Source organism: Lampris incognitus, chromosome 3, assembly GCF_029633865.1.
Source record: "Lampris incognitus isolate fLamInc1 chromosome 3, fLamInc1.hap2, whole genome shotgun sequence".
Taxonomy (NCBI): domain Eukaryota; kingdom Metazoa; phylum Chordata; class Actinopteri; order Lampriformes; family Lampridae; genus Lampris; species Lampris incognitus.
Genome location: NC_079213.1, coordinates 103295179 through 103319028, shown reverse-complemented (window position 1 = coordinate 103319028; position 23850 = coordinate 103295179). Strand labels below are relative to the sequence as shown.

Here is a 23850-nt window from a genome sequence, read left to right as displayed (position 1 = left end):
CATCCACCCATCCATTATCCAAGCCCTCCATCCATTATCCAAGCCCAACCATCCATCCATCCATCCCTCCATTATCCAAGCCCATCCATCCATCCATCCATTATCCAAGCCCATCCATCCATCCAGCCATTATCCAAGCCCATCCATCCATCCATCCATTATCCAAGCCCATCCATCCATCCAGCCATTATCCAAGCCCATCCATCCATTATCCAAGCCCATCCATCCATCCATCCATCCATTATCAAAGCCCATCCATCCATCCATTATCCAAGCCCATCCATCCACCCATCATCCAAGCATCCATCCATCCATCCATTAGCCAAGCCCATCCATCCATCCATCCATCCATTATCTTAACCGCTTATCCTGCTCTCAGGGTCGCGGGGATGCTGGAGCCTATCCCAGCAGTCACTGGGCGGCAGGCGGGGAGACACCCTGGACAGGCAGCCAGGCCATCACAGGGCTAGCATATAGGAGTCAGTTATCATTATTATTATTATTAGGTTAATTAATCATTAAAGGTAGATTACAAAAACGTCTTCCAAAAAAGCCTGTCCATTCATCCACCCACCGACCCATCCATCCTTAAGGAGATGTACACCTTGAGCTTAAATATATATTGTGCAATTTACATATCTTTATTACAAAGTATTTTCCCGATTATTTGAGAGGTCTTAACAGCTTCTTTTTTGTTCGTTATCTTAGAAAGGTAGTCGAAGAGGTGTTGTAGTTCAACACAAAACAGCCGGATATTAGGTGTGAAAGTACAGTTCAAGTTCAAGTAAAGTTCAAGTATATGTACTAGTAGTATACTTGTAAGTATAATTTTGTTTAGTATATCTCTGATAAGTACTTAAAAAGCAAACTGAAAGTATACCCACTGACTTTTAGTTTAAAGTAAGTGTATTAATAGTACACTTGAATAAACTACTTTTTTGTGAGGGCATGTCTTCTAAAACTGATGTCAGTCTGCTCAAGCTTGGAAAAACCAAGAGGGCAGCTTCAACCCGGAAGTCGTGACAATAAGTACATTCACGGAATAAGTGAGAGATGGATTCAATTTCTGTTTTGCAGAAAGAGCAAGCCGCTTATCCAAATTCGGGTGGCGAGATAGTGGAGCTTATCCCAGCAGTCATTGGGCGGCAGGTGGGGAGACACCCTGGACAGGCCGCCAGGCCATCACAGGGACGACACATTCACATGACCGATTCACCTGACCTACGTGTCTCTGGACTGTGTGTGTTTGGGTATCTTTCCTGACCAGTTTAAACTATTTTAAAGTGTAACTTCTTCCCCAGGTCTGAGCCTTACTCCACCCATTGCACAATTATGAAAAATGATAAAAAGTGGGCAAGTGGCTGAGAGGAAGGTTGGGGGGTGTGGGGGATTGGATGAGGAGGGGGTGGGGGGGTTGTGTGAGGCAGGAGTAGCTGGGGAGCTCGGCAAGAAGGGCCCAGTGCGTGTACACAGTTGCCGCCGCATAAAGCCGTATCCGGTCCCGTCCACCGGCTCGCCTTTCAGCATGGTGTCACAGACCACCCTGTGAAGATGACGCCGACAGAAGGGGGCCCGGCAACACTTGCAGCGCACCGCGGTCTCCGGTGGCGGAGAGAGGCGACTGCTCCCCCAGCCGCGGCGTGAACCCAAACAACCCAGTGGTCCAGTGGTGCTTCTGCAGCTGTCAAAAGCACAAGTGCCAACCTCTGCGCCAAAACTGAATTGATGAACTAATATAACCAGAGGTGGAAAACCCAGCTTCAGAAAGTAGAAGTACTAACCATGTATTTGCTCCACCCATGGACCAAACCAGCTGATTTCACTAATTAGTTCTCCTACCTGGCTGACGTGTTGTGCTAATTAGAATCAGTTGGTTTTCCACCTCTGAATATAACTAAATGTAAACTGAGAGAAATTCAAAAAGTTGGTGGAAAATGTAATAGAGGCACGGGGGCGCCCGGGTAGCGCAGCGGTCTATTCTGTTGCCTGCCAACATGGGGATCGCCAGTTCAAATCCCCATTACTTCCAACTTGGCCGGGCGCCCCTACAGACACAATTGGCCGTGTCTGCAGGTGGGAAACCGGATGTGGGTATGTGTCCTGGTTGTTGCGCTAGCGCCTCCTCTGGTTGTTCGGGGTGCCTGTTCAGGGGGGGAGGGGGAACTGAAGGGACTAACATGATCCTCCCACGTGCTATGTCACCCAGGGCGAAACTCCTCACTGTCAGGTGAAAAGAAGCGGCTGGCGACTCCACATGTATCGGAGGAGGCATGTGGTAGTCTGCAGCCCTCCCCGGAACAGCAGAGGGGGTGGAGCAGCGACCGGGACGGCTCGGAAGAGTGGGGATAATTGGCCGGATACAACTGGGGGAAGAAAAAAAAAGGGGGGGTAAATTTTTTTTAAGAAATTAAATAAATAAATAAGCAAGGTTCAGGGCTGATTTATAACAGTAGATGGCGTGTTGAGCCATTTTCAACCCATAAAATGCTGATTTAAAAAAAAATTGGTAAGAAATGTCAGTATTAACACCAGCACTGATGTGTTTCATCACAGTATATTCTTATAATCTACTTTACAGCTAAAAAAAAAAAAAAACACGTTTAATAATAGAAGCTTTTGCCTGATCTGATCAGACGTATCGGTCAGTCTTTGCTCAACTCTACCACCAGGTGGACATTCAGACTCACAGCCACCAAGCCCTCAACCACTGCACATAAAGAGGACAGGGCTTAGGATCAGAGTAGGCTACATACATACTTTATTTACGCCAGAAGGGAAGGAAAATGTACAAACAGTTAAATTCAAAACCCATGATGTATTCATTGACAGCAGGGCTGTTTGGTTTAGTCGTCGGGTGTTGACTTGTGGCTGTTGTCGATGAGATTCTTGTCCAGGGTCGGCACATGGTACCAAGGGCCGTCTCCCCTCTGCCTCATTAGTCGACGCACCTCCAACTGGTTTAGCCTGTTTGTCACACACACACACACAAACATAATAAAGCTGATCATGTAGAAAATGCAATTCATGTTTCAATGATTAACTAAAAAAATAGATAACTGGGCGGCAGCACAGCCCAGTGGTTAATGAAGTTATCCCCATCCAGAAAGGCATGGTTCAGTCCCAAGATTGACTTCAGCTGTTGAGGTACTCTTGAGCAAGGCACGTTACACCTGTTTGCTCTAAGGTAGCTGTATTTATCAGCTAAACCGAAACCACAACCAGAGGGTGAAATAAGAATGTAAATTCAAACAAATTTAAAGCGAAGAATTTAAATTTAATTTTCTGCAGCCAATACGTGCCTATGTGTTCCTATACTAATTCCAACAAGACATGTTGCTTTATGTCGCTTGCACCTTGCCAGTGAAAGAATTCTGGCTGTGTGTGGCTCCATATCTCTGTGTAAAAACATGTATGACACTTTCAAAACCAATGACACACAGAAACATTTGAGGAAAAACTGATGGGTAACGATGCCACAACAGTTCTCTCAGAAACCTAAACCTGTGAATGGTTTGTTTTTTGACATCACACTTCTTCTTGTTGCACGTTGCTGGACAAATAACCACAAAAAAGCAAATGTGAGAACAGTCCACAACCAAACACACCTCATTTCTGCCTTCTCCTGCTCGATCCTGACTGCAGCCATCATCTTCTCGTAATCTTTGACTGGGGAGTCATAGAGGTTCTTTGCAATCCACCTAGTGATGGGATGCTGCAACGGCATGTCAACAAGTGTCAAAGTGTGTTTGGGAATGAGCAGAATTGTGTCTCCTGCATTTTATCATCCTACCCTTTAAAACATTGCAAGGGCTACGTAAATATCTGATGTGGTGAGTGTTGTGATATAGCAGGGCTCGAGAGTGCGACCAATTTGGTTGCACATGCGACCAAAGTTTTTAAGAGTGCGACTGAAAAAAATTATAGGTCGCACCGGTGCACCCGATGCTGCTCGGGTGAACACTGAAATCTCTTTCGCAAGCGCAGCATCTCTCTGTGTTCTCCTGATGGTATCGTGGTCTAAACCAATACGAGACAGAGCTCGGGCGGGTCCTTGCCTCTGATTGGCTGTGGTCCTTTTCACTGCTCTAAGTAGTGTCAGTTCAAAAAATGCGAGCGACCTGAGCAGGCTGAGCGCCAGAGAACTTGAACGGGAAAATAACAGCCTGTACGTCTACGCGACAAAACGAGTGAAAATGAAGAGAGGTAGAGCCATTGAAAGTTTTTTCATTAAAAAAACGAAACCTACTCCTTCAACCAGCCCTACTGTCACTCCATCCATCTCATCTACCGAGAGTAGGCCTACATCCAGCCAAGACACGGAGCCCTCGGCCTCGAAGACGGTCCCTGGGAGAATGCCAAGCCCCGGTCCTTCCGCGATAACATCAGACTCGAAACCAGAGGAGACAACCGAGTTTGAGATAGAGCCCGGCACCCAGAGTCAAATCAAAAAGCCCAAAATTAATTCTTTCAGGCGTGACTGGTTAAAACAATTTCCCTGGCTGAGGTACGACAAAGAACGGAATGCAATGCACTGCATTTACTGTCGGGAGTGTGGTCAGAGTATGGCCGGTAATAGTGCATTCGTCGGAGAGTCAACAACGTTTCGGATCGAGACATTAAAAAAGCATAACTTGTCCAAAAAGCATACTACATGCCGTGACAAGTGTGTAAATACAGTGGCCCCTCTCCCAGCTGCATTTCAGCGTCAGGCTGTATTGATCAGGTCCTCGGAGGAATCAGAAATGATCATAAAATTCAATGTCGCATACAACATTGCCAAGGAGGAAATGCCGTTCACAAAATTTAAGTCAGAGATCATTCTAATGAAGAAAAACGGCTTAAATGTCAACCCAACCTACAGCAATAACAAGGCATGCGCGCAATTTATTGGTGTAATAGCCGACACACTAAAAAATAAGACAGCTGCGGACGTTGGAAATGCCACGTATATGTCATTTATGATTGACAGCGACACAGACGTCTCTACAAAGGAGTGCGTGATTATCTACAGCCGCACTTTGCGGAAAGGGAGGCCGGTCAACATATTAATTGGACATGTCGAGGTGGAGCATATATATATATATATATATTCTTCAGATATATATATTCTTTATATATTGTGTTTAAAATAAAGACAGGCTTTTTCTGCACCTTATTGTTTTAAAAAATCATTCACATTATATGACAGAAGAGCGATAAAAAGGAGACCTTTTGGTGTTAAAGGCGACGCAATGAAAAATGTGGGTGCACCTAAATTTTGTGCTGGTGCACCTAAAAAAAAAAGTTAGGTGCACCAGTGCAACCAATGCAAAAAGTTAGTGTAGAGCCCTGTATAAAGTTAACATGCACTTTTGTATGAGGATACATCTCATCATCCGCTGCTTCTACGGGGTCGGGTTGCGGTGGCAGCAAGCTAAGTAGGGCACTCCAGACATCCCTCACCCCAGCAACATCCTCTAGCTCCTCCTGGGGGATCCCAAGGCTTTCCCAGGCCAGATTTGACATGTAGAGTTCTGGGTCTACCCCGGGGTCTCCTCCCAGTTGGACGTGCCCGGATAACCTCCAAAGGAAGGCGCCCAGGAGGCATCCTAGTCAGACGCCCAAACCACCTCAACTGGCTCCTTTCGATGCGAAGGAACAGCGGCTCTACTCTGAGCTCCCTACAGATGTCCGAGCTCCTCGCCCTATCTCTAAGGCTGAGCCCAGACACCCTACGGAGGAAACTCATTTCAGCCACTTGTATCCACGATCTCACCCTTTCGGTCACTACCCAAAGCTCATGACCATAGGTGAGGGTTGGAACGCAGACTGACTGGTAAATTGAGAGCTTTGCCTTCCGGCTCAGTTCCCTCTTCACCACAACGGTCCGGTACAACGTCCGCATTACTGCTGATGCTGCACCAATCCGCCTGTCAATCTCCCGCTCCATCCTACCCTCACTCATGAACAAGACCCCGAGATACTTGAACTCCTTCACTTGAGGCAACAACTCATCCCCAAACCGGAGGGAGCAATCCACAATTTTCCGGTAGAGAACCATGGCCTCAGACTTGGAGGTGCTGACTCTCATCCCGGCCATTTCACATTCAGCTGCGTGCTGGAGGTTGCGCTATGATGAAGCCAACAAAACCACATCATCTGCGAAAAGCAGAGATGCAATTCTGAGGTTCCCAAAACGGATACACTCCTCACCTTGGCTGCGCCTTGAGATCTTGTCCATGAATATCAAACAGAATCGGAGACAAGGGACAACCTTGGCGGAGTCCGACACCCACCGAAAACGTGTTTGACTTTGTGCCGAGAATGCGGACACAGCTCTCACTTTGGTTATACAACAACCGGATGGCTTGTAGCAACTGCCCCAGTACCCAATACTCCCACAGTACCCCCCACAGAGTGCCCCAGGGTACACGGTCGTAAGCCTTCTCCAAGTCCACAAAGTATGAAGATACAGTTTATATAATATATCCAGTAACACACAGCGGAGGTGATGGCGAGTGGATACAGCTCACACAACCTATATCTCCACAGTAACCTTAGGAAGTAAAAATTTCCCCCCAGAATCGTTTCCAGTCGATTTATATTAAAAAATTCAATGAAAACAGAATGCATCTAGGCACTTTGGAACACTATAATTTTTCTTTTTAATGAACATTTTAATGTAATATACTAAAAACCATACACAACAATAGACATGGCACTATAAGTAAAAATAATTACCTACCTGGCAGAATAGAAGGTACCACCTGTACTGCTGGTGGTACCTGAGGACCTGATTGATAACTGCTACATTTGAATTATCGTAGCACATCTGAATACTATTCCATGTGAACTCAATACCTCCCACCTTTTAGCAGTTACGCGACTCAAACAAGTTTTGTATTTTTGAACCCGGTTATGATCAGCACATAGAAAGAATATCAATACACAAAACACGTGTTGTAAAAAGGTTGGAGAGAGAAAACTGACAATACCTTGTAGTACTCCCAGTATTCAGGTTCGTAACCCTCAGGTGTTTCAACCAGCTCGGCCTCACCTTCACAACACAACCACATTTTAATTCAATTCACAAAGACATACGTTCAATTTATATCTGTAATGTGTACGGCATCAATTCCTAAACCAAACCCAGTAACAGCCAAGACTCAGGATAAAAATCCTCAATATTGATAAAAACACAGAAAAAAGTTACATGTTTACTTACCAATAAACACGTTCACACACGTGACCAAGATAGCAACTGGGATGCCGGTCAACAAAACGTAAAATCGCTGGAAAAGAAAAAAAGAGGAACAGCCAAATGAAATCACAGAAAGTAACTTTCTGTGATTTTCTTACCTGGATTATTGAGCATGCATTAAGACAAACAAATGAGATATTAAAAAACCTCCTACTGCTGTTAAAGCAAAGATGTTAAAGCGGAGTTTAAGCTAACTCCGCCCTTCTTCTGTGTGGAATACATTCCAATTCATGTCAGTTTCTGTCTGGTTCTTATTCCATGGTCTTTCACTTCTTGATCATATATTAACATTCTAGTAACAGGAAATGTATTACATCTGTAGACCTGGGTTCAGTAGCGTTGACCCTGGCAATCCTTGCCATCAGTTTACTGTAATGTCAAAATTCCTTGACTTTAACCTTGTTCTATTTGCAATCTTTTTAAATCAATCTAAATACTATAAATGCTCTGTGCTTTATCAGAATAGAATAGAATATTCTTTATTAGTCATTTTGTACATATATACAAATGAATTTTACTCTCTGCATTAAACCCATCCTAGCTGTGTAGCTAGGAGGCGTTTCAATTAATAAACACTAAAACACAATGTCAAAGTAAAAAAAATACCTTAATTTCAAATGAACTAATTTTCAGGTCGTTATATTCATCTGAAGACTGGACAGGTCAAAAAACAGATTTAAAAGCTTTACATCGCAGCCATTTAGTTGTCTTTATGCATGTTCAATAATCCAGGTAAGAAATTCGAAGAAAGTTAAATCAGTTCATCTGGATATGTTTATTGACAGAAGAGGTCACTTAGATGAGTGATGCAACGTATCTGTCAATAAAGGTTGTATCCAGATGAACTGATTCAACCTTCTTTGATACTGACCGATACGTTTCATCACTCATCTAAGTGACCTCTTCAGTCTAAACTGACTGCAGATAGAGAGATTTTGAGATACTTCATTGATCCCCGTAGGGAAATTACGCTCTGCATTTAACCCGTCCTAGTTGTGTAGCTAGGAGCAGTGGGCAGCTGCCTTTCCTGGGGACCAACTCCAGTTCCTTTTCCAATGCCTTGGTCAGGGGCAGACAGGAGTATTAACCCTAACACGTGTGTCTTTTTTGATGGTAGGGGAAACCGGAGCACCCAGGAAAACCTCACACAGACACGGGGAGAACGTGCAAACTCCACACAGAAAGGACCTGGAATGACCCCCAAGGTTGGATAAACCCGGAGTTCGAACCCAGGACCTTCTTGCTGTGAGGCGACAGCACTAACCACTGCACCGCCATTCCGCCACCCTTATAAACAATACAGTGGCATAACGACCAAAAAAACAATCGATTTCTTACGCAAATATGGGCATGACCATTAACTAGAGTTTCAATGGCCATGTGTACTATTCACAGAGGATTTGGGAATGCTTGCAATCACAGCATTTTAAGATGGTGACAGATGTACTCTTTGGCACCCCCCTAGTTAAAGGATGGTCATACCCTCTTCATAGATGGCTGCTTTGAGTCCCCGTTCAACGCTGGTTTGAACGGAACACTGGTGAAGTCTGCGTGAAGGGAACAGAGGTGATGGGGAGGTATGGTGTCAAGGAGAGGAATGTGGAAGATGGATGGTGGTGGGTTTTACAAAAAGGATGGAAATGCTGTGGTGAATACATATCTGAAGAAGAGGGCGTAACACAGAGTGATGTGTAAGAGTGAAGAAAGGTGCATACAGGTGGACTATATCAAAGGCAAGAGGCACGATCTGAAAGGGATTGGAGACTACAAGGTGGTGACAGGAGAGAATGTAGCTAGGCAGCATCGGATGGTGGTCTGTCGCATGACTTTGGAGACCAAGAAGAGGAAGAGATTGAAGGCAGAGCCAAGGATGAAATGGTGGAAGTTGAAGAAGGAAGACTGTTGTGTGGCGTTCAGGCAGGAGTTAAGACAGGCACTGGGTGGTAGTGAAGAGTTGCCGAATGGCTGGGCAACCACTGACGAAATAGTGTGGGAGACAGCTACGAAGGTACTTGGTGTCATCAGGACAGAGGAAGGAAGACAAGAAGACTTGGTGGTGGAATGAGGAAGTACAGCAAAGTATACAGAGGAAGAGTTTGGAAAAGAAGAAGTGGGATAGTCAGAGAGATGAAGAAAGTAGACAGGAGTACAAGGAGACGCAGCATAAAGCGAAGAGAGAAGTGGCAAAGGCAAAGACGTATGCTGAGTTGTATGAGAGGTCAAACACTAAGGAAGGAGAAAAGGACTTGTACCAATTGGCTAGACAGAGGAACAAAGCTAGGAAGGATGTGCGGCAGGTAAGAGCGATCAAGAATAGAGATGGAAATGTGCTGACAAGTGAGGAGAATGTGTTGAGAAGGTGGAAGAAATACTTTGAGGGGCTGATGAATGATGAAAATGAGAGAGAGAGAGAGAGAGAGAGAGAGAGAGAGAGAGAGAGAGAGAGAGAGAGACGGTGGGTAGATGTGGGGATAGTGAATCAGGAAGTGCGGTGGATTAGCAAGGAGGAAGCGAGAGCAGCTATGAAGAGGATGAAGAGTGGAAAGGCGACTGGTCCAGATGGCATACCCGTGGAAGCATGGATGTGTTTAGGAGAGATGGCAGTGGAGTTTTTAACTAGATTGTTTAACACAATCTTGAAAAGTGAGAGAATGCCTGAGGAGCAGAGAAGAAGTATACTGGTACTGATTTTCAAGAATACGGGCAATGTGCAGAACTGTAGCAACTACAGAGGTTTAAAGTTGATCAGCCACAGCATGAAGATATGGGAAAGAATAATAGAAGCTAGGTTAAGAGGACAGGTGACAATAAGCGAACAGCATTATGGTTTCATGCCATGAAAGAGCACTACAGATAGGATGTTTGCTTTGAGAATGTTGATTGATCCCCTTATCATGAAAGTGGGGAGGCATCTCCTTCGAGACTGCCGGCCGGAGAGATGCAGTTGGCGAATGCATGCAGTACGAGGGTGGGTGTTTGAACTAAAATAGGGATCGATTGGTCACTAAATTGGGAGAAAAAGGGAAAAATCAGAAATAAATTTATAGAGAATGTTGATTGAGAAGTATAGAGAAGGTCAGAAGGAGTTACATTGTGTCTTTGTGGATTTAGAGAAAGCATATGACAGGGTGCCGAGAGAGGTTTGGTATTGTATAAGGAAGTCAGGAGTGGCAGAAAAGTATGTAGGAGTGGTGCAGGATATGTATGAGGGCAGTGTGACGGTGGTGAGGTGTGCGGCTGGAATGACAGATGGTTTCATAGTGGAGGTGGGATTCCATCAAGGATCGGCTCTGAGCCCTTTCTTGTTTGCAATGGTGATGGACAGGTTGACAGACAAGATCAAGCAGGAGTCTCCGTGAACTGTGATGTTCGCGGATGACATTGTGATTTGTAGCGAGAGTAGGGTGCAGGTTAAGGAGAGCCTGGAGAAGTGGAGGTATGCACTGGAGAAGAGAAGTGAAAGTCAGTGAGAACGAGATGGAATACATATGTGTCAATGAGAGGGAGGAAAGTGTACTGGTGAGGATGCAAGGAGTAGAGGTGATGAAGGTGTATGAGTTTAAATACTTGGGGTCAACTGTTCAAAGTAACAGGGGGTACGGAAGAGAGGTCAAGTCAAGTCAATTTTATTTGTACGAGTTGAAGAAGAAAGTGCAGACAGTGTGGAGTGGGTGGAGAAGAGTGTCAGGAGTGATTTGTGACAGAAGGGTACCAGCAAGAGTTAAAGGGAAGGTTTACATGATGGTTGTGAGACCACCAGCTATGTTATATGGTTTGGAGACAGTGGCACTGTTGAAAAGACAGGAGGCGGAGCTGGAGGTGGCAGAGTTGAAGATGTTAACATTTTCATTGGGAGTGACGAACATGGACAGGATAAGGAACGAGTATGTTAGAGGGACAGCTCAGGTTGGACAGTTTGGTGAGAGAGCAAGAGAGACAAAATTGAGATGATTTGAACATGTGCGGAGGAGAGATGCTGGGTATATTGGGTGAAGGATGCTGAATATCGAGCTGCCAGGGAAGAGGGAGAGAGGAAGATCAAAGAGGAGTTTTATGGATGTGGTGAGGGAGGACATGCAGGTGGCTGACGTGACAGAGGAAGGTGCAGAGGACAGGAAGAGATGGAAACGGATGATCCACTGTGATGACCCCTAACGGGAGCAGCCAAAAAGTAGTAGTAGTAGCTGTGTTTTAGAGGATGAACTTATGGCAAGGTAGCAGTCTCTAACCCCCCTATACATTATGTACTGTACATTCCAGTCATGTCCCCCAATATGTTCTTTTTCTGGTGCAATATGATCGCTAATAGTGCAATACTCACCATGTGAAAACTGTACCACAGATCTTCAGATTTTCAGCTGTTAGGATTTCTGATTTTGCACTATTTTTGTTATTGTAGGAGGCCATGAGCCCCTTTGAGTAGGTACTTATAAAGACACATTAAATACTCACCAATAAATGCAGAAACCTCCTGTCATAGAAGTCGGTGGGTCTGACGATGAATAAATTCTTTCCATGGCCCAAACGAACTGGCACTAAAAAAAAACAAGGGTTCAGGTATCGTTAAAGATTGCCAGTGAAGTGCCAATGCCCTTAAAGGATACTACAGAAAAGTTTGTTTTTCCTGAGATTTGGGGTAATGTGGTTTAAGACCAACCGGCAGCAATATAATCTATCCAACATCCATTGACTGCTGTAAATGTCCCAAACTAAGTCTAAAACGCTTAACTACTAAATACATATATTCTGCATTTTTTCAGCCTTACATTGTGTAATCATTAAGTGTCTCACTGAGTAGTTCTGGTAAATCTGTTATTACTTTTCTGCTCTGCCACTCAGCATATGCTCTTGCTGAGGTTTCTCCTATTTTTACCTAAAAGGGTTTCATGTGCTTTTTCTTCATCTCGACGGTCAGAGCATTGGAGGCATCATACATTTTCATTCATTCTATCTACATTTGTTAGAAGAGCTAATATGAGTGTGAATGCCATTGACACTTAACTCCTGTACTTGGCTGACTAGTGTTTGTTTTCGACCTTCTTATCAAAGTACAGCTGCAAACGTTTCAGTGAAATAAACATATGAACACATAATACGACGACAAAAAAACAACAACAAACAAACAAACAAACAAAAAAACTGACATTAGCAGGAAGATGACACCTCCATGTCCAAGGAGAACATGCACCAACACGTACACAAACACACTACACCGCTGTTTAGTGTTGAAGGGATTTGTCCATGTTTTCTGCCTATAAAATTATAATTTTTATTACAATGTCTTATTTATGTTATTTTTTCTTTTACTATTAGGTTATGAACGCAGGAAAATGGCACGGATAATAAGCCCCTCAGGATTTCTTGCTTCTCTGCATTGTATACTGCTAGCGGTTGGTTCATGTCTTATGTATAAGTTTTTTAAACTGGACAGAAGAAAGAACGAAAGCCATCTCGTTGTCACAGGAAAGACAGTCTGTCAACCTTACTGAGCTAACGCTAGCATGCTAACGAACCCTGCACAAGGTCATAACAAGGGATCACCATCGTTCGGGGATCAACTCTCTCAAACCGGAAAAGGTTGAAAACTGATTTTTTTTACCTTTTTCTGTGCGTGGGATTGTTCTGGTCAATAAATTCTTTGCAGTATTTCCAGACCTTAAAGGACCTAGTCTGGCTGCAAAGGCAGCAGCAGACCGGAGAAGGCTCATGCCCACCATTGTTACTGGCGGTCCATCAAGACTCCCGATTGGCTGAACTTCTTCTTCGCCTTTTTCCTCTTCTTCTTCTTCTTCTTCTTCCTTGCATTTTTTTGGCGGATTGCAATAACGACTTTTTACGGTGCCACCTCCTACCGTACCAGAGTATGTAGAACAGGTTCTAGTTTACGTGAGTGAAAAAAAACTAGCAAATCAAAATGTCTTTATTTCGAACATACAAAATAAAAGAAAAATACGGAGCCCCTTAAGGGACCTGCACAGCTAAAAATAAAAAAAAAATAATAATTTCGGAATAAAAAAAATACGCGGAGTGAAAAAAACCCCCCTGCGGAGGTGTGTGTGTGTGTGTGTGTGTGTGTGTGGGTGTGTGTGGGGGGGGGGTTGCAGAGTGGGAAAAAAAAACGGGACGCGAACTCGGATTGCCCACCCAAGTTCGCGTCCCGGCTGCGGCGGTTCCCGGCTGCCCCCGAATTCGCTACAGGTGGAAGGAGGCGACTCCACATGTGTCGGAGGAGTCATGCGGTAGTCGGTGGCCCTCCCAGGATCGGAAGAGGGGGTGGATCAGCGACCGGGACAGCTCGGAGCAGTAGTGTAATTGGCCGGATACAATGTAGCGTAGTGTAAACTACTAATAAAACACGTTAGCCCCTAGCTATCGGATCTGACCCCTTAGCCGAGCGGTTAGTGACGTCGCCTTGTGGTGCAGCACACCCCGTATCGAATCCCGCACCGGGCAAGAAAATAACCGGTTACAGTAGCTAGCTAGCTAACCTCAGTATTGTCAGTCCTAGAAGGATGGAGGAAGACCTTTCGGAGTTCCCCCGAACGAAGAAAGTCCCAGAAGAGGACACACTTAGGCTGAAAAGGGACAAGGTAAGCGAAATTCATTTCAAGCAGTTATTATTTGCTCAAATATTTACCCACCTAGTGAGTGTATATCGTGTTCGCTGTGAACATTGTTAGCTAACCGAGCTACTCAGGTAATTTACAGCCAACCTCTGAGCCACTATGGCGAAACTCCTCACTGTCAGGTGAAAAGAAGCGGCTGGTGACTCCACATTCAGAGGGGCGGCTCGGAAGAGTGGGGTTGGTCGGATACAGTTAGGGAGAAAAAACGGGGGGGGGGGTAAATAAATAAATGCTTACCTGAACACCACCACCTATAGTGCATACCGGTCACTGCACACAGATAAATTCATGGAAGTCTCGTCTTGACTTCACACGGAAAGGGAAATGGGAGACAGTACAATTTTTAACCGCACTATTTTAAACTGATTGTCGCACTAGAAGGTTTGCATTGCACACACACACACACACACACACACACACACACACACACACACACACACACACACACACACACACACACACACACACACACACAGGTTTGCATTGCACACACACACACACACACACACACATACACACACTCACCATCCACCTTCTGCTTCACTAACTGGACTCATGGACATCCAAAACAACTGATCTGTGAGTAAAAGTCCTCACCTCCTTCCGTTTGAAACTGCTTTATCTATCATCACGCTGAAGCCCATTCACCTGTCTCTATTCCGTGCTGAATTAAATTATTCATTCATTCATCTCCAGCCACTTCTCCGGGACCGGGTTGCGGTGGCAGCAAGCTGAGTAGGGCACTCCAGACGTCCCTCTCCCCAGCAACGCCCTCCAGCTCCTCCTGCAGGATCCCAAGGCCAGATTGGGCATGTAGTCCCTCCAGCGAGTTCTGGGTCTACCCCGGGGTCTCCTCCCAGTTGGCCATGCTCGATAAACCTCCAAAGGAAGGCGCCCAGGAGGCATCCTAATCAGACGCCCGAACCACCTCGACTGGCTCCTTTCGACGTGAAGGAGCAGCGGCTCCTCTCCGAGCTCCCTCTGGATGTCCGAGCTCCTCACCCTATCTCTAAGGCTGAGCCCAGACACCCTACGGAGGAAACTCATTTCAGCCTCTTCGCTTGTGTCCGCGGTCGCACCTTTTCGGTCACTACTCAAAGCTCATAACCACAGGTGAGGGTTGGAAATAAGATTGACTGGTAGATTGAGAGCTTTGCCTTCCGGCTCAGCTCCTTCTTCACCACAACGGTTAAATTGTTCATATCTGCTACAATTATAATAGCCTACCCTAATGGAAATAAAGGCATGGATAAGTTTCTCTAACTCTTATTTAGACATGAATCCTCTCATTACTGCTATGTTTCTAAGATGGCAATAAGCTGACTTTGTTACTGTCTTTATGTGGCTATCAAAGTGTTGTTCTGAGTCTATAGCCCAGATTTCTGGCTTGGCCTGTAGTCTTGACTGACAGGGATTCAAGGTGAGCAAGAAATAACCTTCAACTCCTCTTTCCAAGGGCCAAAGACAAACATCTCAGTTTTATCTTTGTTTAATTTGAGAAAATTCTGGGACGTCCAGACATTAATTTGTTCCAAGCACCGACAGTATATCTAGGGGATCATAATCACTTGAAAGGAGGGAGCAGGAGACAGTGCACAAGAGAGAAGGGGAAAACTGATAAATTTCAGCATAACAAATGAGACATCGATTAACTCCACCCCAATAAATGCTTCACAACAGAGTTTTTATTATCATTGATTTCTTATTTAGGCCTACGAAAGTACTTGTGACCATTAACCCCTAATTAATTAAGTCATAAGTGTTTCATGTTGTCATCCTCGTCAATCATTAGGGAACAATGCATGTGTCCCAAATCACGGACAAAGCGATTACAATTTTTTTTCGCTCAAGGGGGTCTTTTAGTGTCACAAAAATCGGTACCACTTTACAATAAAACTAACCTTGTAAAGGGTTTATGAATGGTTTATATTTACTTTATTGGTTAGGTTGTGAACACGTTACACATCATTGATAAGCTGTTATAACACATTAGATAAAAAGGGCAACAGTGACCTGTTGGTTGCCAAATAGTGAGCCTACATAATATCTGATGGAGGTGACAGTTTAACATGGTGACTGATAAAGGCACAAGATGAAGAAAGCTAAGCAACCAGTAAGATCTGAGATTTAACCGAATAGATAGATTAAAAAGTGCAGCAGTAACTTGATCTTGCCAAATAGTGAGCCTGCATTGATGTGTGAAAACCGTGATAACTTGTTTATAATTGTTTATTAATCATTTGTAAAGTGTTTACAACCGAATTAATAACCTAATTATAAACCATTTATAAATCCTTTTTAAGGGTAGTCTTATTGTAAAGTGGTACCTATATATCTCATAATATCAACAGAATGCATGGATAGCGTGGGTCATCGTCAGTTAATGGAAACACGAAAAAAATAAAATATACATTTCAAATTTGTAATGACAACTAGGAAAGAATTTGGAAAATTCCGGAGAAACAACGTATTAGCAGACCTCTATGGGAAGTCCTCATATTGCTCAAACGCCTCTTCCTCCTCTTTTGTGCGGTTCAGCCCTGTCATGTAGTATTTAGGCCTGATGACAGTCTGGTAAGAGTACTGGCCTGAGTGGCATGGGTAAGGCTGACCTTGGCTGCTGTTCCCCAACATGAGGCTCATGAACTTGTTTTCTCCAAAGTCCTGGATGTGGAACACATACTCCCCATTACATGTGATTACAATCTTGTTCTGGTAACTAATACTCTTTTGTAACTCTGGGGAAAGACCTAAATTGGTGTTGCCTGGTGACAGCCTCGCTGCCGGGCAGGTGGTGCCGATGTTATTACACTCGTGATTTCTAACAAGCACCTGGGTGGTCCAACCCATCTCTCGAGAGAGGCTAAAGTAAGCACTGTTGTGAACAGGTGTATTGAAAGAGCTGCTGAGACTTTGAAAGCGATTGCCTCTCGCAATGTAGTACCCATTGTTGAGAAAGCTGCTGACTTGTTCTGTGCTGAAGGAAGAGCTCCATGGACTTTCTGTGTAGATCCTGGGGGTGTATGCTTTCCATTGACTCATGAGCTCCCCAAACAGCTGTCCAGCAGGCAGCGCATTGAACTGAAAGCCCTGCAGCTTGCCTGCCTGGTAGCGCAAGCCTTTGAGCTTGTACAAGTTTAAGGCTGTGATCATAGGAAAACGGATGTACCTCAGAAGGTCTTCAGAGGTGAAAGCTTGACCCCGGGCTGCCTCCCAACTCACCAGGCCTTCCATGACATAGGCCTCAGAGGGCACCACCAGGTCTGAGCGAGACAGGAGGGCTTTGAGAGTGCCCACAGGAAGGTCCTTCCAGACGGGGGAATGAATCAGTGCCTCACAGTTCCAAGCCAAGTAGCACAGGCAGTTCTGCTGCAACACTTTGTCGCCTGTGCGGACTGAGTATTCATAGAGAGAGGTCTGGGTCTTGAAGGTGGGGTCTTTAGGGAGAACCCAGTTGAACAGGTCCCCCAACTGCTGCTGCAGTTGTTTCAGATGCCAGTCAGATGCCATCTCGTGAATGCACTGGACAGAGGATTCTTCTATGCTTATCTGCCGAGTGTAAATGTACCTGGAATTCAAACAATTTTAATGAGTTCAATCGGATATTTATCACTGGGGTGCGAATTATATTGCAGCTTTCTGTGGTTTCACTTTTTGCATGTTTCAGAGAGCACTTACAATGAGTCATTGGAAATAAAACATCCATAATGTAAGCATATATACAGTGGATGTAAAAAAACCTACAAACCCCTGTTAAAATGGAAGCTTTTTGTGATGCAAAAATGAAACCAAGATCATGTCAGAACTTTTTCCAACATTAATTTGAAATTGCAACCTATAAAAATAAAGTGAAAAATAATCAAACATTTGGGGGGGGGTTCCCCCCCTTTTCTCCCCAATTACACGGGAGGGCTGCAGACTACCACATGCCTCCTCCGATACATGTGGAGTCACCAGCCACTTCTTTTCACCTGACAGTGAGGAGTTTCACCAGGGGAATGTAGCACGTGGGAGGATCACGCTATTCCCCCCAGTCCCCCTCCCCTCCGGAACAGGCGCCCCGACCGCCCAGAGGAGGCGCTAGTGCAGCGACCAGGACACATACCCACATCCCTGCTTCCCACCCACAGACACGGCCAAATTGCGACTGTAGGGACACCCGACCAAGCCAGAGGTAACACGGGAATTCGAACCGACGATCCCCGTGTTGGTAGGCAACGGAATAGACCGCCACGCCACCCGGACGCCAGCAAAGGAAAATAAGCTTGACTTGACGTAAGACACGCATGGATAGGAAAGGTAAATTTTCTGCTTTTACAGCACATGGGGGCGTTCTCACCTCACAAAGCTGGAGACATATTTATGGCAATCTGAGCGCACGTTGATGCTGAGGTTTGTCTGTGAGATATTCGGTAAGGAGACATCTGGGTCCAGGGTGAGGATCAGCTTGTGAGCACAGATGGTCTCCACTGTGCCGTTGTCGACCACCACGTTGATGTCCAGGTCACAGTCGCGTCCGCTGTCAAACAACATACCCAGCTGTTTAGAAAGTCCTGTCTCGTAGTTCACGTCGTATTTCTGAATGGTCCTCTTGGGTGGGATTTTTTCTGGTGATGTGGAAAATAACATCATGGTAATCATAGGGAACTTGACACGATATCAGTATTCATCATGACATCTCCTTACATATTGTTTAAGAATCCAACTGACGTTCATCACATTGAACTGTTTGGTGACGTAAAATGTAATGTCAAATGAAAATTGTTATTCATCTATCCAGCCATTATCCAAGCCGCTTATCCCAATCGGGGTCATGGGGTGCAGTCACTGGGCGGCAGGTGGGGGAGAAACCCTGGACAGGCCGCCAGGCCATCACAGGGCCGACACATGGTCCTTCCCATGTGCCAATTTCACATAATAAGGAAACAAACACTTCGGCAGGTAAGGACATCCATCCTCAGACTGCCATACGTGATTTACATCCAGCCCTTTTCCAGGCTGATCTGTCTATCTTACCAGCACGGTAACGTATTTGACTAACAATTGTTAATCAAATACGTAATAAACCCTCAAATAATTCAAACCTCGGTTTGCGTGAAATTTTACTGAATAGATTCTCGTTATCATTAATTTGGACAAAACAATTGTGTACCATGATATAACGATACCCAAATTTCATCCTGATACAATACCACTGAAAAACAGCCTGCAGACTTAGGTGGGGCTGAAGCAAATCAAATGGCTTGGTGTGAGTGAGATCTTGACGAAAGCTTTCCAAATTAATTCAGATAAAATCTCCTTGACATCAGACTGAGCTACCTGGTGAGCTCAGGCTAGTCTAAGAAGCTAACATCTTCTTGGCTACTGTGTAAAATCACTTTCTTATAGACTGTCTTTTCTCCAAATCAGTAGTGATCGCAGCAATACCATGGTTTTTAACTGAATACGTGTATGTCCTTCCAGCCCATTTTACGTTGCATGGGGACAACCACGTGGGTCAGTATGTCCTGTCATGTGTCAGCATGGAGCCCCTTGATAAAAGTGGAGTAACGTGTCTGCTGCAGGATATCTGAACATCATCGTCTATCTGGTACATCCCCTCCATCTGCAAATGGATGGGTTTTGTTATTTATTTTTTTTTGGCAGGGTAATGGACCATGCTGAAAGGTTGAGATTTTCCGGGAAAAGTTCAATGAAAATGGCAAGAATTTCAGCTTACTGAAGTGGCCTGCCCAGTTACCAGATCCCATTCATTTATACATGTCTGTGGGACCAAGTCTCCAGTTGAACATAGCCCGGGACTCTCTTTCCAACTATTCAGAAAAAATATCTTAGTGATGACATAGATATTCAAGGGATAGCACCACTATTGGCCTACACAATCCAGCAGGGGATGGATGGATGGATGGATAGATGGATCGATGGATCGATCCCCAGGCTGAAATTGCGAGGTGCAACACAATTCTAGGGGGGCAACCCTATTATTTTGAAGGCTCCATGTGAATGTGGTGTGTTGAGATACGGCACAGCATTGATGTGATGAAAAGGTTTCCCCCGTGTTAAGATACCCACTCTCCCGTCTTACCTTTATCACAGACTACACCAGCATCTTCATTGTGTTTGCAGTCTGAGACCCCCCAGCCCCTGAATCCACAGGCGGAGAGATCTTTTTCTGTGCCTTGGCAATTCAAGTCGTCCATTAAAATCCTGCCAGACCCTGGGGTGAGGGGAACATTGTGTGAGTGTATATTACTGAGATACCTCTTTGCACTGTATTGACACTACAACTTCTACTACTACTTTCGGCTGCTCCCGTTAGGGGTCGCCACAGCGGAGCATCCGTTTCCATTTCTTACTGACACTAACCCACAGCCACTGAGGATGCACAAGCCAGTGCATTCCTAGTGCCGGTCCCAAGCCCGGATACATGGGGAGGGTTGCGTCAGGAAGGGCATCTGGTGTAAAATCTTTGCCAAATCAAATATGCGGATCATAAATGAGATTGACACTATAACTTCAATTGCTAAAAGACAACCTCCGCCATATTGTGTATCAACACAGGTTTCAGTAAGTTAAACTAACACAATCAGAACTATTGGACTCTTGCTTCTCTTCAAACCTTTCACAGCAGCAAGCGTGTATCACTGTATTTTCCGAAGGTGACAAAGTGTCATTGTGAACTGCAATGAACACAAAAATGTCTGACACTGAGCAGCTCAAAAATGGACAAAAGTACCTTGACCATAGGCAGCCGAAGCAACAGCAGATTTGGCCCCACGGAAGTTGAGTTTACGACACACCACCTGGGCCTCGTTGATGTCCCAGCTGTCATCACACACAGTTCCCCAGGCTCCCTCAAAGTAGATCTCCACACGGCCCTCGTTAGGAGACCGGCCCCCAACCAGCCTCATGTCGCCATTCTGAAGCCCTGAAGACAATTCATCTTGATCAGCGATGACGACAAATCAGCCTCGTCACACATAATCTGAATCAGAAACACCCAGCTTCTCAAAATCATATTTCAAGGGTGTGATATTTTGATATCATTGTCAATAATATAGTAATAAAGTTGCTAAGACAAAGCAGCCACCCTGAAAGAACCGTTTATGAGCAAAGAGCCATTCAAAGCAAACAACCAAAGCACAGAAGCATGACCCGGAGTCGGTCAATACTGGCTTAATATTAACAGCAAAAAACAAGACAAAACAGCTAACTGTTAACAGGCTGGCTCTGAGTCCCTGTCTATGAGAGAGACCGCGGGCCCATCTCAGGTTTTTGGGGGTTTATTTGGGGGGGATTTTCTCTCCGTTTTCTCCCCAGTTACACTTGAGTCCCTGTGTGTGCCGCAAATGTTTATGCTGATTGTAATTTTGAGTGGTGAAAGTAAAAAAAAAAAAAACCTCACGGTTTGCCTTGAATTGGAGAGCTTTTAGACCCCCCCCCCCAAACACACACACACACGACCCTAAAATGTAGGCTCACCCACCAACAGATGTGTTGACCAAGAGAAAGACAAAGGAAATGACGATGTTGATCTCTCTCCACATCTCTCTGGCACGCTGCGGGAAGACCAGGCTGAAAAAATAAAACAGACAGTCAATCTTAGCAGGTTGAATCAGTTCACCTGGATACAACGTTGTGTCCAGATGAACTGATTCAACCTCCTTTGATTGTCTTACCTGGATTATTGAGCCTGCACCAAGACACAAACAGTATTTGATAGCAAGTGTTTGTTCCACTTCTGCGGTTATGCAAGAGGTCTGTGTGTGAAGCACCAAGTGGGGCAAAACTTGTGTGTGTGTGTGTGTGTGTGTGTGTGTGTGGTACTTAAGATCCTTGACCACGTCTGACCCACAGTCTAAGCTGAGCACAAAAAGGGGAACCTGTTTTTGCAATTCAGCTTTCTAAATTTAGGCTTACAAAGTCAGTTTCTCCTTTTAAAATGCAACCTAAGGCTTTTTCTTTTCTCTTCTCCCTTTTTCTCCCCAATTGTCCGGATCGCTGCTCCACCCCCCTCTGCCGATCCGGGGAGGGCTGCAAACTACCACATGCCTCCTCCCATACATGTGGAGGCGCCAGCCGCTTCTTTTCATCTGACGGGGAGGAGTTTCACCAGGGAGACGTAGCGCGTGGAAGGAGCATGCGATTCCCTCCCCCCCGGACAGGCTCCCTGACCGGCCAGAGGAGGCGCTAGTGCAGCGACCAGGACGCGTACCTACATCCGGCTTCCCACCCGCAGACACGGCCGATTGTGTCTGTAGGGACGCCCGACCAAGCCGGAGTTAACACGAGGGGTTCGAACCGGCGATTCCCGTGTTGGTAGGCAACGGAATAGACCGCCACGCCAACCGGACGCCCCCTAAAACCCACTTTTACAAATCACTTTTCATCAACTCGACTCGACTCAAATCTTTATTGCAGACTCGGGGTCCATAACAGACAACGACAAAGGATAAGAACAGTCTGTAAAAGATAAACTCTAGTCTAGACAATACATCAAGTAAACACAATAAAACAGCAAAATAATAATGACACAATAAAATAGCATAATAATAATGTAGCGAATTCGGGGGACAACGCAATCACAGGAACTGCCGCGGCCGAGAAGCGAACCCGTATCGCCCGCACCGCAGGAGACATCGCTAACCGCTCGACTAAAGGGTCAGACCCGCCAGCCAGCGGCCAACGTGTGTTCTTATCCATGCACGTTACAATGATGATTACATTTTGTCGAAAGGCTCATATGACTGTTTTTCCTTTTTAACTTTGTTTAGTCCATATGCCTTTAGGCCAATCAGATTTCATTTTCTATGCGTGCACATACGGTAGTGCATTGTTGTCACATTCAATGTTTCTTTAAATCTGTTTTCTTACCTTTGCTAACTTGAATTTCATTTCATAATCTTTTATTAACTTCTATGCCTCATTAACTTTTACGTTGGTTGGCAAGCACTTTGTAAACCTAGCTCCTCAAGATTCTATACAAATAAAGTGATTATTATCTTCAATACACACACACACACACACACACACACACACACACACACACACACACACACACACACACACACACACACACACACACACACGCACGTTGGTTGAGGTAAAAATAATCCCAATAAGAGGTTGTAACGTGTCATATTAACAGCTAACAGGTCAGCCGAAAAACACAAAAGTCTTACCAAGACTTACCAAATTTGAGATATTTATTTTCAGTTGGCAAGAAATCCCACCGGCTGCTCTACTTTCGTTTCTCCGGAAAAAAATGAGCCGGTTTATCAATTGGGCGCTTGTGAAAAGAGAGAGGGAGGGCTCAAAGTTTAGAACAACACCTCCAGAGAGAGAGAGAGAGAGAGAGAGAGAGAGAGAGAGAGAGAGAGAGAGAGAGAGAGAGAGAGAGAGAGAGAGAGAGAGAGAGAGAGAGAGAGAGAGAGAGAGAGAGAGAGAGAGAGAGAGAGAGAGAGAGAGAGAGAGAGAAAATGGGAGTGGTGTTTCGGCAAATGTTGTATCCCTGTACAATATGTGAGTGTTTGTTATGCGGCGGACGTTCTCAGCTCAGAGTCATGAGTAACATGGTCCCATGCTATCTAATAATGTCCCTTTTCCACTACATGGTACCGGCTCAACTCGACTCGCCCTTTTTTCGTTTTCCATTACTAGAAAGTACCGGCATTTTAGTAACTGTTACCACTTTTCTGGTACCACCTTTGTCGAGGTTCCAAAAACACTTAAGAGTACCAAAATCAATGCAGACCTCTGATTGGTCAGAGAAAACGCATCACTGCGTCATTTTGCGTCACTGCGTCATCAATGCGCGCATGGGATCTATAACTAATAACTTTTTTAACGTGTATATATATACGATGTTAACGTATATACGTTAACAAAAGTTAATGTAATGCTTGCTTACCTTACACTCATCTCCTCAGTCTTGACAAGAGCAAACAACAACGTTTCACCGGCCAATCAGGCAGCGCTTCTTTT

General features: G+C 44.9%; 2 protein-coding genes across 3 annotated transcripts; both read right to left on the bottom strand.

The window, feature by feature from the left end:
• Positions 1–2741: 2741 nt before the first annotated feature.
• ndufb5 (NADH:ubiquinone oxidoreductase subunit B5) lies at positions 2742–12995 on the bottom strand. Its single transcript, XM_056277613.1, has 6 exons — positions 12840–12995; positions 11693–11775; positions 7205–7271; positions 6975–7036; positions 3606–3712; positions 2742–2964 (listed from the first exon to the last, which is right to left on the bottom strand). The coding sequence occupies exons 1-6, from the start codon at positions 12955–12957 to the stop codon at positions 2844–2846; spliced, it is 558 nt and encodes a 185-aa protein (XP_056133588.1). The 5' UTR covers positions 12958–12995; the 3' UTR covers positions 2742–2843.
• Positions 12996–15331: 2336 nt separating this feature from the next.
• LOC130110394 (galectin-3-binding protein B-like) lies at positions 15332–23148 on the bottom strand. 2 transcript variants are annotated; one of them, XM_056277475.1, is made up of 6 exons: positions 23059–23148; positions 21353–21441; positions 20603–20794; positions 19952–20083; positions 18206–18473; positions 15332–17434 (listed from the first exon to the last, which is right to left on the bottom strand). In XM_056277475.1, exons 2-6 carry the CDS (start codon positions 21411–21413, stop codon positions 16348–16350), a joined length of 1740 nt encoding a protein of 579 aa, XP_056133450.1. In that variant the 5' UTR covers positions 21414–21441; positions 23059–23148; the 3' UTR covers positions 15332–16347. The 2 variants fall into 2 exon arrangements, with proteins under 2 accessions (XP_056133450.1, XP_056133451.1); XM_056277476.1 differs by lacking the exon at positions 23059–23148 and having other exon boundaries at positions 20603–20851; positions 21353–21442.
• Positions 23149–23850: the final 702 nt, after the last annotated feature.

Excerpts from the sequence above, each read along its gene's own strand:
- ndufb5 (XM_056277613.1), bottom strand. The coding sequence starts at position 12,957 with ATGGTGGGCATGAGCCTTCTCCGGTCTGCTGCTGCCTTTGCAGCCAGA. Across the intron at positions 7,037-7,204 it reads GTGTGTGAACGTGTTTATTG|GTGAGGCCGAGCTGGTTGAA; the intron begins GTAAGTAAACAT and ends TGTGTTGTGAAG. Across the intron at positions 3,713-6,974 it reads AATACTGGGAGTACTACAAG|CATCCCATCACTAGGTGGAT; the intron begins GTATTGTCAGTT and ends ATGCCGTTGCAG.
- LOC130110394 (XM_056277475.1), bottom strand. The coding sequence starts at position 21,413 with ATGTGGAGAGAGATCAACATCGTCATTTCCTTTGTCTTTCTCTTGGTC. Across the intron at positions 20,795-21,352 it reads CTTGGTCAACACATCTGTTG|GGCTTCAGAATGGCGACATG; the intron begins GTGGGTGAGCCT and ends AATTGTCTTCAG. Across the intron at positions 18,474-19,951 it reads TGGTGTAGTCTGTGATAAAG|AAAAAATCCCACCCAAGAGG; the intron begins GTAAGACGGGAG and ends CCACATCACCAG.